The sequence below is a fragment of the Helianthus annuus genome, chromosome 6 (assembly GCF_002127325.2).
Source record: "Helianthus annuus cultivar XRQ/B chromosome 6, HanXRQr2.0-SUNRISE, whole genome shotgun sequence".
Classification (NCBI taxonomy): Eukaryota; Viridiplantae; Streptophyta; class Magnoliopsida; order Asterales; family Asteraceae; genus Helianthus; species Helianthus annuus.
Window position 1 is genome coordinate 147,250,263 of NC_035438.2, and position 15,463 is coordinate 147,265,725.

Genomic DNA, 15,463 nt, shown 5'->3' on the forward strand with positions numbered 1-15,463 from the left:
AAAAAAATCCAGTTCCTATAATTAAGGTGGCGGTTATGAGAAGTTTTTAATTAATTGAATTAATGATAAAATTACTTATTTACCCTTTTGAATTAATTTAGATTTAGGACACATGTCATTTCCACAATATTTCTCACCTTTCTCACACTTTTAACTTTTTTTACAATAACCTTACCCATTAATTACATATCTAACTAGGTTAATGCCCGCGTAATACGCGGGCTTCAACCAAAACCATAATATTTACTTTAAAATGAAATGTTGTGTACACATACATACATTGGAAGAAAAAAACAGAAAACTATTCAAATGCCGAAAAAAACTTCCTTGTAGACTACATTTGTTGTTTTACTCGTTACATATTTCGGTACATTACACTAAATATGGGTGTCAATTCGCACCCAGAAAAATCCATTTAGTTAACAGATTAAATATAAAATTTCTTCTTACTTGGGCAAACCGTTAAGCGGGTCAAGAAGAGCTTTCGTTTCAACAGACTTTTCATAAAGTTAATCACAGATGTAATAAAAGGTATAAATTTATTGATTGCTTAGGATTCGTGTTTAAAAATTACTTTGTAAAAGGAACAATAATCACTTTCATCAAATAACTTCAACAAATGGCATCATACCTAAAAGGAACAAAATATTATAAATACTTATATTTATTAATAAGCCGTGTATAATTATTAATTATAAGTATATAAATTATCTGACTCACTATTCAAGATTAAAAGTTCCAAATGAAATGGTGGCATGACACATGTAACTGAAGCATCGACACATGAACCATTTTTAGTAAAATTTCAACATTGGTAAGGAATATGGGATGCATGGCGGACTTATCCATAGTCGTGGATGGACAGGGATACCACTTGAAAAAAAAACTAATGTATATTTTAGGAAACAAAATCCGACCGCACCCCTGAAAAATATGGTTGAACGCTTCATCCGCACCCCAGCAATCATGAGTTTCATGATATTTCTCTATTTCATCCTCTGCACACCAAAATTGTGTCTAATTATTATTATTATTATTATTATTATTATTATTATTATTATTATTATTATTATTATTATATAACATTAAATTGAGTGATAAAAAACACTATAATTAATCCTTAAAGAATGTGACATACCCGCATGTCAGCTCAATCAAAGTGAGCAATTATGTCTGGTATAACACAAACTTGCTCATATAATGAGGTGTCTTTTGTAATATCTCGCTCGGTCGCTCGGTCCCATGTAATGTTGTTGAGCTCTTTATTAACCTTCAAAAGAGTTCTTAGACAACTATGTTATCCTCGGACATACGAAAGCACACCTCGACTAAACTTGAGACAGTGCACAAGCCAATGTCTGCATACATTTCAAGGTGGAGGTTGCTTTACATTTAACTGTTTGACCTTGAGTACGCAACGCCCGAGCCCTCTCAGAGCACGCAACGCCCTCCAAGCCTGAAAACAATATTAGCAAAGAGATCAAAAAAATGTTTTATAGCTTTTTAAAATGGAGGTCTAAAGTTCATGAGATAATATTTTACCAAGTGCCATATGGATGGCTGAATCTCGGGATGAAGCCATTTCTTCTGTGAATTTTGCAGATAAATTGGTAGTGGATGTCAAGCAAAACTGATTACTACAATTTGCATGTGTGAGATTCATCAAGAGAACAGAAGGTATCATACTCTCACCCCAGGCAAAACGTCTCACCTCTTGCAGTGCATCCTTATAATCCTATGAAGTATGAAGTAAAACATCCTACTATATTCAATGCATCCTAAAAACGAACCTTAGAGAAGTTTTCTTTATCGCTCATAAGAGAATCCAGCATATTAACAAAATAAATATATGAAAAACTCATAGGCTCATCGTACAAAAGTCAACTTTATTATGTCAAGTTCTGCCCTCTTTTCCAGCAATTGAAAAACTCATATTAACTTGTGACAGAATTAATAGTCTGTGACGAAAGTAAGAACCAGACCCAGACCCAGACGGGTAGGGTTTATATCAAGATGATTCAACTACAGAAACGTGTTGGCACAAATAGACACCGTATCACACCGGGTCGGCAGCGACCCGGGCACCCGACCCTTCCACTTGTCTAAACGGAGTGACCCAACAATGTTGAATAGGTCACCCATCTCGATCCCATCGTCACGTTGCATACCCTTGAAAATTCATTTGTTCATCACGAATTGAAGAGATACCCAGATGTGATTAATCCGAATAGAGCTGAATTTGAAGAAAGAACTCAAGAGTTTGCAAGTTTATGTTAATCATAAAAGAAAATAAAAGACCAAGACATACCTTTAAGCTTTGCCGTATATATAAATGAAACACCTGATGACCTTCTCCATGCTAATGCTTATCCACTGTTGCATGAAAAACCTTGCTATCAAACCATGAGGCGATAACAAATTAACATATCCTTCATGCTTCCTTAATGATAATCAATATTCAAAAACATGTATTATATGTATCAAAATAAACCTGAGCAGTGACAGTGTGTGATCGAGTCGGTAAGCAATATTAAATCCATGCTCAGACAGCCATATATCAACTCGAAGTCCAGCACTTCCTGCCCTAACCACCACCGCATCATAAACTGCATGAATATATACAGACATCCACATATGAGATATATTCTTGCTAAAACACTTAAACACAATTTGGGTTCATAATAATTCAACTAATTATGGCCGTGGTAATTTTAATTGGCCATGTATCGTGTGTCACACTTCCACAATGATCAGGTGGTACAATAATTTACCCTTCATAAAATTATCTAAATTACCAAAAAGCCCCTTAAAGCACCAGCTATGTAGGTTTTTCTCATGCAAGCAATCTTGTTAATGCTCCTCGACTCCTATAGTGGACATCATTACCAGAATGGTCATTCAGATGCAAACTCAGGGTATTCAGGTAAACTACAATGGTTACAATGGTTATTATGGTCAATGTTTATATTTTCAATACTATTGTAGTGGACATCATTACCTTCTCGTAATCATCTTTAACAATTATATTAGTTGCAAAAAATGTTATGGGCCAATCCGGCCCATATATATTGACTGGTACAAAAACTTACCCATTTTGACCCATTACCCGCCCGGTCAATGAACTAAAGAAAACTACCCAAGGGCGGCCCGGCTGATCTAGCATCCATCTGGCAAGAAACACAGCCGCTGCAGTGATATTTGATGGAACAAATACCAAGAAATTATAGTCAATCAGGGTCAACTCAGCCAGATAACTTGCCAAACACTACAATTCAAGACTCGGGCTCTAACAAAAAGTAGAAAACAACAATTAAAACTGCGAACAAAAAGGATTATTAAACCCACATTACAAGCAAAGAGACAATATGTACCTGATGGGAAGCTTGTGCTGCTCTTATAAATCTCCTGCAAACAATAAGTATTCATAATGGTGCTCTCTTTACAAATAACGTACGCAAAACATAACTTTTTTACGCTTACCTGAGAAATATTTGTGATGTTCGTGGTGAAAGGTGAAAATTCAAAATGTTCAGAACTTGACTCTCCATTTTCAGAACCTACAAAACTTATTTGACTAAATACTCTGATGATATAGTTAAATAAGTTATACAAGAGTCAAATAATTATAGAAACTAAACCTCTTATTTTGTGTAAGTACCGTCTATGATGCTACAAAAATCCTCAACACTTGGTGCAATGGTTTTTTCATATTTCCTTCAAACGAAAAGTTTTGTTAATATAGTAAGAAGCACCGAAAGATAGTTTAATGCAAGAAAAAAAAGATGTTAGAGCTTACGAAGCTATTAGCATACAAATGATGCCTAACAGTTGAAGTTTTTGTCGTTCAATATAGTTTTTAGAAAGAAACATGTCAATGAGATAAATCGTGCGATGGAGTGTGTATGGCTCCGGTTTATATTCCACACTTACCTGAAAGTAAAAAATATACACACGAAAAACAACTATTGATTCGAACCTAACTCAACTTTTTATCAGCCCGTTTAAGATTAAACAAACAACCCAAATCGACCGATATATAACTTATAAGTAAATGGGTTAAAACTAATTTCGTATAAATAGAAGTAAAACTAACCTCTACAAGCCAATCAACTAAGACTCCCCTCATACTCTGAGTTACATAAGACACTTGTTTAAAACTAAGACTCCCCTCAACTAATGCACTATAAGACGTTTGTTTAAAACTAAAAGTTCCAAAGTACAAATTGTATTTAAGGAAAAAAAAAAGAATTATGTTAAAATGCCAGATAAAATCCAGTAAATACATGAGGATAGCAGTGCTATCAAGCTGCATATTTGTTAACTTACTCAACAAATGCTTGAATTGTTTCAGTTGCAGTATCTCCAAAAAATTCAAGATATGGCTGCCATATAAAGTTACCATATAATTTTAAATGCAGAAATGACCAAATAATATTCAACTATCGTAAATTTGATGAATATTCAGTTCAGTTTTATGGGTTTTACCATTTGTAGACCGAGAACCTGAACTCATATAAAATGCAAATTACAAGACCATAAGCATATATATTCATCCTGATATCGATATTGAGTCACTGGTCCATTCAACTTCAACCAGGCAGCAACCACCTATCACCATCAAGGCCCAGACCTGTAGAATTCAGAAATGAGTAAACCAAAACCCATCTAATTCTTTAGAAATTATATGAGACCCGACAATAAAAAAAAGATGACTAACGAACAAAATCAACTTCCATATGAGTTTAAATTACAGCCTACTTGTAACATCACCACTACAAACATTATCCTTTTCTTAAAGCTAAAATGTAACACCTCGTAAAATCGTGTCCAATGATGTGGTGACACGTGTAATAAACCCTAATAAAGTCAAACGTTGACTATGAGGGACTAATTTTGTCAAAAATCGAAAACCATGATTATAGAAGGACTGAAAGTGTCAACATGCCTAAACTAGGCCCCTGAGTGACCTTATACGGTGTCCGTATTCTCAAATGAGCCACTTGTCGGATGAGAGGAGCCGTTTGCGTAATTATGTGAAAGTTTGCACGTCAAAGGGTTAAGAGTGTCAACATGTTAATTCTTACCTCTGAGTGACCTTTTAACATACCGAGAGCTTCATTATGTTTCATCATATTCTCGGGAATGCCTAATATTGGCTATGCAAGGCTTTTATGCCAATAAGTGATGTTGCGCGCAAGTTTGTAAGTTAGAGGGATTAAAAGTGTCAACATGTTTAATTATACCTCTGAATGACCTTTTAACGAACCCGAAGCATCGTGATGTATTATAATACTCTCAAGAATGCCTAACATGGACTAGATAAGGCTTCGATGCTATTAAACGATGATATGCGCAAGTTTGCGCATTAAAGGGACCAAAAGCGTCAACTTTTGAATCTACGCCTTTCGGTGACCATTTAAGAAAACGGGAGTGTAGAAATAACTAAACACATGCTTTGGAATACCCATTATGGTCCATGGAAGGCTTGGATATGATTAAATGACATTTCGCGCTACTTTGTGCGATTAAAGGACTAATTGCGTCAAACGCCAAAAATATACCGATTCGTATGGTATCGAACCTTCCGGAATATGATCATAAGGTAAACATGCCCTAGATATCCTTTACATAGCTTAGAAATAGGCTTAGAGGTGTTTGGTGCGCAAAAATAAACTTATTTGATCAACAGGGGCTAAAAGCGTCAAAAAGTGCCTAAGTTTGCATTTTCGCGCATATCTTACGTTCTGAATATATCTGGGCATCCAAAAATTTATGTAAGCATTAAAATATTTTATTTTAGTGTTCGGTATGATAATATTTCATTCGTCGCGTTGGATCGTTTTTCGCGTCCGTTCGTGTTTCGTCGTAATTAGCCGAACAACGCGACGGTACGACCAAACGAAACGACATCCGACATGTTTTTGAGCATGTTTTATGTTCCCTATGCTTAGGCATCATTGTAGAGCCTTGAAAATGGCTTAACGGGCTTTAAACATGTCAAATAAGGGCTTAAACACATGCAGGGACCAAAACTGCAACTTCTGCAAGTTGTTTGATCTGTGCAGGCCGTAGCCTACGCCCCCAGCAGCGTAGCCTACGCCCAGGTCTAGGCAACTTTGTTTTTTTTGCTTGCAGCCCACTCCATTCACTTCTTAACCAATCAAAAACGATTCCTTGGGCTCCAAATCAAGTTGGACAGCTGGGGTAACACCTGTAGTGATCCTAAAGATCCATCTAACACTTGTCTCAATCCAAATCATATCCAAAACCTATAAATAGTTCAAGCTTTCATTCATTTCATTGCACAATTCTCATTCTATCATCACATCTCTCAAATCTGGAGCTTCCAAAGCTGAATGGAACTTGTATTCTTGTAGAAAAGTTAGCATGGACCCTTTGTAAGTACCTTAGCCCACCTTATAGTTCAGTTTCATAGTTTTATGAACCGAAAAGTCAAGTATCATAAATTAACTTTGACTTTCGGATTAAACTCTCATGGTCCAGCCACTAACCAAATTAAAAGTGGGTATAAGACCATAGTTAGGTAGGTGATTAACCCCTGAAAGGGCACCTCCTAATTCCTTCGTTTGCTTAGTTAATTGTCGGGTCAAACCGTTTAGGTAAAAAGTCAAACTTGGCAGATTTGTGAATATTAATTAAAAACCATAGATGCAGAGGTTATAAATTATATTTTAACACTCTAATAACTTGGTAATAACTATTAGAACATGTCTAAGTTGGTCCAACCCGACAATTATGAGTTTAGGGTCGGTTCGCAACCGAAAGTCGCAAAAGCTTGACTTTGCTTTGACTTTTCAGTTCTGACCCGATTAAGCTTGATTCTTCCATGTTTTAAGCTTCCATTAGGACCATATTATTCAGTAGTATAACCCTCTGGAGTTATATTGCATGGTTCCTTGTGGTTTGAATTACATGCTCTTGTTTGTTAATATGCTCATAAATGCCGTAAATGCCCTTTTGACATACAAATGAGATTTTTAGAAATGTGAGAGGACAAAAACCTTTGCTACTGATATTTAGACTTGTCCCGAAAATTTGACATCAGTTCTTGGTCCTAAATAGGAGTTATGCTCGATATCGTAATTAGAAGCTTTTTTTTAGTTAATTTGCGATATCTTGCATAATGCATGTTTAAACTTCGATTTTGAACCAAAACTCATTACCTATTATTAAGATATTATTTTTAGGGAATTTTAAGATTTTTGGTCAGATTATTATCTGTTTAAAACATAGAGTTCTTGTATGATTCGGTTAATGACGATAATACCCTTTTAAGCATAAAATGAGATTAACAAATGATTTGAATGCCAAACCTTTTTCTACTGATTTCATATATTAAATAAATTATTTTGGGTATTCAAAACTGATCAAAACCTCAGATTCACATAAAACATCTTGATTATCGTCAATAAGCGAGTTTTTGGCTAAATAGGTGCATAGTATGGTTTAAAACCATATTTAACATCTAAGACTTGTTACCTACTGAAATTTTAAACAAATTTAAATATTATTACAGTAGGTATAAGTTATGAACTCAGGTTTCCAAAAATGCCCTTAAAAGCCTATGTGAAATGACCAAAATGCCCTTTTCGGGACATAGTTTGGTCATAAATAGTAAATTTCACATATGTGTAATATCTTACTGATGTAATGAGATAAATTAAATATCTTTACTAATTAGAAAGGACCAGAACTTCGGTTTGTTATAAAATCTCTTTTATAAGTCTTAAAATTTCCAAAATGCCCTTTCGGGACTTAGAATGGTTTTAAATACTTTTTGGGCATATATGTTAACATCCTACTGATGTATTAACATATTTTAAGAATAATAACAACTAAGACTTGTATATAGTTCATTTGGTTACCCGTTACGCATTTATGCGTTCGGATCGGTTTATGTAACTAGATTACGTAAAATAGCCGAAACGGGTTTAACCTTATCGTTTTCACTTCAAAATCCGGAATGTGTTTAGTTTACCCATGTAATACAAGTATCCAAACTTGTAGGGTCTAAATAACATTCTATTCCGGTCATCGCTTAATCTAGCGTATCGTACCGTTCTAGATATTTTAAGCTAGCAGGTCTAAGTCTACGACTTAAATAAGACCGTTAGCATTCTAAATTGGTTATATATTACCATCACTCTAGACTAGAGCTACCCGGTAAAAGCTACCTGCATTTACATAGATTGGATACGACTGAGTTATTTTGCTGTGAATCAAGTATTAGCTTAGGTAAATACTTTTAATTTATTTTCCCTTATACGGGCTTGGGATACGGTAGATTAATACCGCTTGGTCGGGTGTGGATCAATCAAACGCCGGATTGTGGCTAGTAAATCCACAAAACCTGTTTTGATACTGTTCTGTTAATAACTTAAACATTGGGGGTTAACGACCGTGTCCTAGATATATCCTTGGCTCATTCATTTGTAAATGGCCACGATCGATGCGCAGGGTGTAGGCATACACCGAAAAGATGCCAATAATAAATTATTAATTACCCGCAAGTTGGGGATAACTCCTTTATTGGTTTTATAAGTGGTGAGTCGTTTAATCATGTCTCGGTCTCTGTACTGGGCCCCATATGTATGGTAAACATGTAATTCAGTATACAAGATTATCTTTAAATGATTGTCCCAAGTTATAAAAGGTTTTGTGCCTTGTGCATTTAAATAAATTTTCATAAACTCTTTTTAAATGAGTCGGTTAAATTGTATTTACCAGTGAAAACTGACGTATTTTCAAAAGGCTAAGTGGCAGGTACTACTCGTAATAGGCTGTGAGTTGCTCGGTGTCAAAAAAGAGGATCTTGCAAATCCTTAAAGATGCCATAAAGTCTGCTAAGCTTCATTTTAAACATTCTGTAATGATCCTCCTATGGATTTGATATTACAGACTCGTCTATAATAAATACTTTGATATTTTTAGACATTGAGTTTGTAATAATATTTTATATTCCAAGACTTCCGCTGTGCTATTCTGTGTGTGATTGACCATGATGATATCAACTACGTCACGATACTCCCCACCGGGCCCACCGGTGATATGTGGAAATATCGGGGTGTGACATTAAATTACCTAAAAAGATCTACCAAAGAACCATATTCATGAGTTATTGCATCTGTCATAAATAAATATAGAGTTGGTGTTGTAGACGTTGATATAATACAGGTATTGCATTATCACTCGTTTTGGATTTCTTACCAGCAACTTCATCAGTACTATACTTTTGGGTTTCATCTACTAAGAAAGCTAATAGGTGTACCTGCCCGTTACTACCCAAAATCACTGCTTTCTTTGAAGAAGCACTTTTTTCACTCTTCTTCTTTTCTTGCCTACGTTGAAACATTCATTGATTTCATCATCTTCTTCAACCTACATCACGACAATAAATCACTATTATTACCATAACTTCTTAATTATATGCTTATCAAAATCTGGTTTTTTTCATTGCAAAATTATAAATAAAAAAATAAAATCATGATACTTTTCTTGGTCGTCTGGTATTCTAATCTAATGTTCCTGCATTCAGTAGGCTGCAACAATGTGATTAAGATATCAAAAAGCATATGATCAAGAGAAATTAAAAACCCTAAATTCTATCCCAAAAAATTCAAAACGTAAACGTAAATCAAACCAATATTAGGGATAAACAACATAATCAATGACGAACAATCATATGAAAACGATGAAGGATTCAAACATGTTGATGCGATGATGTAACAACTACAAGTTTAACCTTACAACGACAAAGTCTTACCATAGATCGGAACTTTGGCCATGAAATTCCGTTGTTGGATTGTTTAATTCAAGAGAAGCTTTGGCTGATCATGAAGTAAACGGCGGAAGAACATCACGGTTTATGTAAAAGAGAGAAAAATCGTTATGTTGAAAAGGTGGAGGAAGATGTGAAGCGGAGGAATTGTTGGACGGATCTTGTTCGCCGTGTTCGCCAAATCTTGTTCATTAGGGTTTTGAATGAGAAGACAATAGAAAGAGATAGAATGAGAGAGAGAGAGTTTAGACCGAGAGTATGTGAGAAGCCAAAATTAATCCGCATCTTAGAGCTATGCCACTTGTCCAATTATTTGCCATATGCCACCTCATTGCCTATGTGGATGCTTAGTTGGCTTGCACCATTGGGTGACATGTGTCCCCCAATGGTTTGCTTTATTAGAGATATAGATATTAATAAAAGAGTCCACTTAATGCCACATGGCATCTAATTCTAATAAAAAAACTCTCAATAATGTCAAATGTCATTTTCTCCAATAATGCATTAATATTAATGATATTATTAATTAACTAATATCTAATTCAAATTTATAATTAAAAAATATATAAATTATTTGTAATTTTAAAACCTTTGATTTTATTACTTCTTAAAATGGATAAGCATAATCCCCATATGAGATTTTCTCCATCAATTCATTAATATTAACGATATTATTAATTAATATTTAATTCTAATTTATGATAAAAAATATATAAATTATCTATAATTTTAAAACTTTTGATTTTATTATTTATTAAAATAGATAAACATATGGTTTAGTTTACGTTATCTGTTTCGCGGAAATCAAGTTTGAGAAAAAATAATTGTTATTATCTAAGAAACATGGTGTTATGCTATTAAAATGTTATTTTTTATAGTGTTATGTTATTAAAAATGTTATTTTTTTAATTATGTGCATCAATATTTCGTATCAATACCATAAAAATATGTAAAATAATAACACTCCGATTTGAGTTTATATATTGGAATTAATGTAGTGAAGTGATTATTTCAACTAAGTATTTTGTAATGAATTTATCTATTAATTCAAACTAAAATTAATTAATTAATTAATTAATAATACTATTAATGAATTAAAAGATAGAATATTATATGACATTAACTGAAATTTTTTATTAGAATTAGATATACCATTGCACATCACAATCCATCTCCATCACCACCAATTTATAATTAAAAAATATATAAATTATCTATAATTTTAAAACCTTTAATTTTATTACTTCTTAAAATGGATAAGCATAATCCGACATGACATTTTCTCCATCAATTCATTAATATTAATGAAATTATTAATTAATATCTAATACTAATTTATGATTAAAAATATATAAATTATCTATAATTTTAAAACCTTTGATTTTATTATTTCTTAAAACGGATAAGCATATGGTTCAGTTTATGTTATCTATTTTGTGTAAATCAAGTTTGAGAAAAAATAATTGTTATTATCTAAGAAACATGGTGTTACGCTATTAAAATGTTATTTTTTTATAGTGTTACGTTATTAAAAATGTTATTTTTTTAATTATATGCATCAATATTTTATATGAACACCACAAAAAATATGTAAAATAATAACACTCGGATTTGAGTTTATATATTAGAAATAATGTAGCGAATTGATTATTTCAACTAAATATTTTGTGATGAATTTATCTATTAAGTCAAACAAAAAATAATTAATTAATAATATTATTAATGAATTGAAAGAGAGAATATTAAATAACATTAACTGAAAATTTTATTAGAATTAGATATATACAATTACCCATCACAATCCATCTCCATCACTACCATTTTCAGCCACCAACTCTATCTCAATTAAGATTTAAGAGCATTCTCATTATTATCCCAAAATTTTAAAGAAACCTTTATGTGTTCATCGGTTTTTTTCTACTTCGTCTCATTCCCTAAGATAAGGATGAGATTTAAGAATTTTCTTCCCTATATATATATTTTATGTAGAATTGCGCTAAAATAAGAACCACCTCGAGTTGTAAGAACCGTGAGAACTTTTTGATCCGGGGCGAGGTGGACCAAATTTTTTTTCATAAACGTAGATGCACGTATTATAAAAACATTTGTAAAAAAAAATTCAAAAAAAAGATGTCGTGTGTGTAGTTTTGAGCACCACAAGTTTGTGTTTACGGGTACCGTAAATTTTCCGGTAAGATTTACGGTACCCGTAAACACAAACTTGTGGTGCTCAAAACTACACACACGACATTTTCTTTTTTGAATTTTTTTTTTTTTACAAATGTGTTTATAATACACGCATCTACGTTTATGAAAAAAAATTTTGGTCCACCTCGCCCCGTACAGTGTAGTTCTCACGGTTCTTACAACTCGAGGTGTTTCTCATTTTAGCGGTCCCCTATTTTATGTATATCTAATTATTATTACTAAAGTAACAAATAAATATAAGGTATTTGCTTAAATGCGTCATTAATAGTGAGTAATGTTATATTCTGTTTAACTTGGTATGGATAGTTCATGTTAGGGTAATATGTGTTTATGTGAAAACTTATTTTTAACATGTGCAATATCAAGAATAATTCAAATTTTGTAATTATTATGTTCTTCGAATACAACCAATCTTATCATTCAACCGTGTAAGTCATGGGACTAGAAAGTAGTATCTAATAAAAAACACACACCTACACACTTTCTCTCTCATCGTTACACACTCTTCTCTCTCTCTAAACACCAGCGCACAACCACCATCCCCACCACCAGTGGCGGACTCACCTTATGGGGTGGGTGGGCGGCCGCACCCCTTGAAAAAAAAATTTAGTGGTATTTTTCGCAAAAAATCTCGACCGCACCCCTTGAAAAATTCCGACCGCAACCCTTGGATATTTTCGTCTGCACGCCTTAGAAAAAAATATTAGGAATTTATATAAAAAAAATTGTGAACACGGATTGTAACCCGATCAAATTATGTAAACAAGTTAGCCAACTAACATCTTTAATAAAACTTAAATTCAATCCATCAACCCCAATAACTTAAAACACATTCAAGCCCAACCCAACTACTAGTTTTGTTAAACAAAATCAGTCCACATAATTAAAAAAAAAAAAAACCAAATCGCTGCCACTTGCCAGCGACTCCCGCCCTCCCTCTGCCTCACCAGCATAATTCCGGCCAGCGACTACAAAATTCCGGCTGCAAACTGGTTAATTCAGGCCGCCCCTGACAGGTACAAGTTTTGTTTTGTTTTTTTATTTTTTTTATTTATTTGTTATGCGATTTTGTTCAAGAGTCATGAGATAATAGGATTTTAGGATGAGTTAAAAAAAGTTTAAACTTTTATGTGTTTTGAGGTTATTTGGGGTTGTTCTAGTCCTTATAGTATGGGTTTGTTGTTTCTTAATTTCTTATTGATTATATGATTCTAGTATAGGGTTTGAAAAGATGAAATTCAAAAACTGAACTTAAATAGGTAATTCGATTTGTTTTGATGTTTTATTGGGTTTTTTCAATAGAAACAGATATATATATATTTGTTAAAAAGGTTTAAAATTTTATATGTTTTTATGTATTTTTTAGTTGTTCTAGTCTTTAGTTGGGTGGTTTTGTTGATTATATGATTGTTGGTTGGTAAATAACAATTACTAGGGCTTGAAATTCAAATGGCCCCGGCCCGATCTGATTGTTAGGAACTAAGGTTTAATTGTTTGAAAATTGAAATGGACCCGACCCGATCTGATTCGACCCGCTATGAAACTTTGTTTGTTTGTGTTTACTTGTTTTACATGACCCGACCCGACCCGATCCAACCCGCTATGAACCGATTTTTTTATATAGCTAGGGGTCTAAAATCTTTAAAAAATTTCCGCACCCCCAGGAAAAAAATCCTGGATCCACCACTGACCACCACTGCCCCACCATCATCCCCACCGCTGCCACCACCATCGCACTACTGCCACCTCTAAACACTCTCACCTCCACCACTAGTGCCGCCCCACTGCCACCACCGCCACCGCCCCATGGCTTACTATCCCGAGACGAATGGTACAATACAAGTTGTGAATTTGCAAAAGCAAAGCAAAGCAAAAGAACACCAAATTCCCAAATACCACAATACCAAGAAGCATTCACTTAAGCAAAGCGGAAATCATAGAAAGAGAAGAGGTTTACAACGTAAAAACAAACTAAATTAATTAATCCAATTCAAGCCATTTAAAATAATGAATTATATCTCCATAAACCTCAAAGCTTTCCTCAGCAAGACGATTCATTCCTCTTGATAGCCTGCAAATATTAATCAGCAGGTTAAATATATGATGATGATTGATGAGAGGTTCACACACACACACATATATATTTATTTACCTTAGTGTTAGATTTATGGTATTTCCTGTATGCCTTTGTACCCATATGAAGTAACCTGGTCTGTTTATCTATGAGTAGGATAAGATTGTTAGCATGGTGAAACCGGGTTTGGTAAAACGACGCGTGTTCAGCTTCGAGCTCCCTGAGCTGGTGTTCAGCAGTAGACATCAGATAGTCTAACCTGATGACATTCACATCATTTCGTGGTAGACACGTTAAATCATCGAAACCCGCGTTCACAAGCGGATACTTGGAAGCAAATTGGCTCCTTGTCTTTACCCGTTGCTTCCTGATGAAATTAATTCCTTGTGTTTATTAAAAAAAAAACTTGACAAAGTAGATAGTTAAAAAAACTGTAAGATGTAACCCAAACCTTGTGTTATCAGAATTCGCAGGCTGTTGGTACGCCCCCTGAGACAGCTGAAATAACGCAGCGTATTTGGGCATGAGTGCCATTTCTTGTTCAGTACATTGGCAGCCCTCATTGAAGTAATTTATCCACTCCCCTTCCAACTCGTCAAGTTTGGCTGGAGAAACAAAGGTGAAGCAATCTCCGATGACAGTTGCACTAATCGGAGTATGGCAATACGGAAAGTAATGGCCAACACCCTTGGCTATGTTCGGGTAGCGCTGAAAGAATTCGTCACGATCCATACGAGGAGCACGGACACGACTAACTTTTTCTCGGCCACTCATGTCTTGTTCATTTTTGGTGCTGCATTTACCGCTATTTTCTGTGCAGAGTTGTTTGGCGTTCCCACTGCCACTGTCTGTGCGGCGGCGTTTGATGACACTGCCTGCTTCTTCATCTGCTGAAGAGGAAGGAATTACCGCGTTTTCAAGCGTGGTATCCAATTTATCAGACGAAGCAATTACGGTGGCGTTGTTATCAGCCATTGTGATCAACTTAACTTGTTTGCAGAAAGAATGTGTGATATTACTGTCAAGAATTACAATACAGCAAGACAAATCGAATGATTAAACTACTGAAAGTAAAGCAATAAGAAGGCTCACAAAGTAAGTAATGATCAGTGCTCCCCCTCAATAACAGCAACCAAGATAGCAACGGTTAACGTGATTGAAGAAAAGGAAAGGAAAGAATAGACATTCCTTGTACAATCATATACCAAATTGAAGCAATATACGTATTATTATTATACATATAAAGCCCAAACAATGCTTTAGCACAATAACCCAGATCTTCTGGTCCAAGAGAAGCTAGCCCATCTAGAGATATATGCAATATTTAGAGAATACGTGTATCTTTGACATGAATTGGGTGTATATATATTTCAACAATTACA

At 34.2% G+C, this 15,463-nt stretch overlaps 1 protein-coding gene, 1 long non-coding RNA gene and 1 pseudogene across 3 annotated transcripts; all 3 read right to left on the minus strand.

Annotated features, from left to right (window-relative positions):
• Positions 1–682: 682 nt before the first annotated feature.
• On the minus strand, positions 683–2,424 carry LOC110942008. The gene is made up of 4 exons (XR_002594553.2): positions 2,309–2,424; positions 1,543–2,233; positions 1,139–1,456; positions 683–998 (listed from the first exon to the last, which is right to left on the minus strand). It is a non-coding gene; the product is annotated as an uncharacterized LOC110942008 (long non-coding RNA).
• A 470-nt stretch (positions 2,425–2,894) lies between these two features.
• LOC110942009 lies at positions 2,895–9,373 on the minus strand (annotated as a pseudogene).
• A 4,543-nt stretch (positions 9,374–13,916) lies between these two features.
• Positions 13,917–15,441, minus strand: LOC110939429. 2 transcript variants are annotated; one of them, XM_035974613.1, is made up of 5 exons: positions 15,174–15,441; positions 14,927–15,065; positions 14,533–14,890; positions 14,160–14,448; positions 13,917–14,078 (listed from the first exon to the last, which is right to left on the minus strand). In XM_035974613.1, the coding sequence occupies exons 2-5, from the start codon at positions 15,054–15,056 to the stop codon at positions 14,049–14,051; spliced, it is 807 nt and encodes a 268-aa protein (XP_035830506.1). In that variant the 5' UTR covers positions 15,057–15,065; positions 15,174–15,441; the 3' UTR covers positions 13,917–14,048. The 2 variants fall into 2 exon arrangements, with proteins under 2 accessions (XP_035830506.1, XP_035830505.1); XM_035974612.1 differs by having other exon boundaries at positions 14,927–15,070.
• Positions 15,442–15,463: the final 22 nt, after the last annotated feature.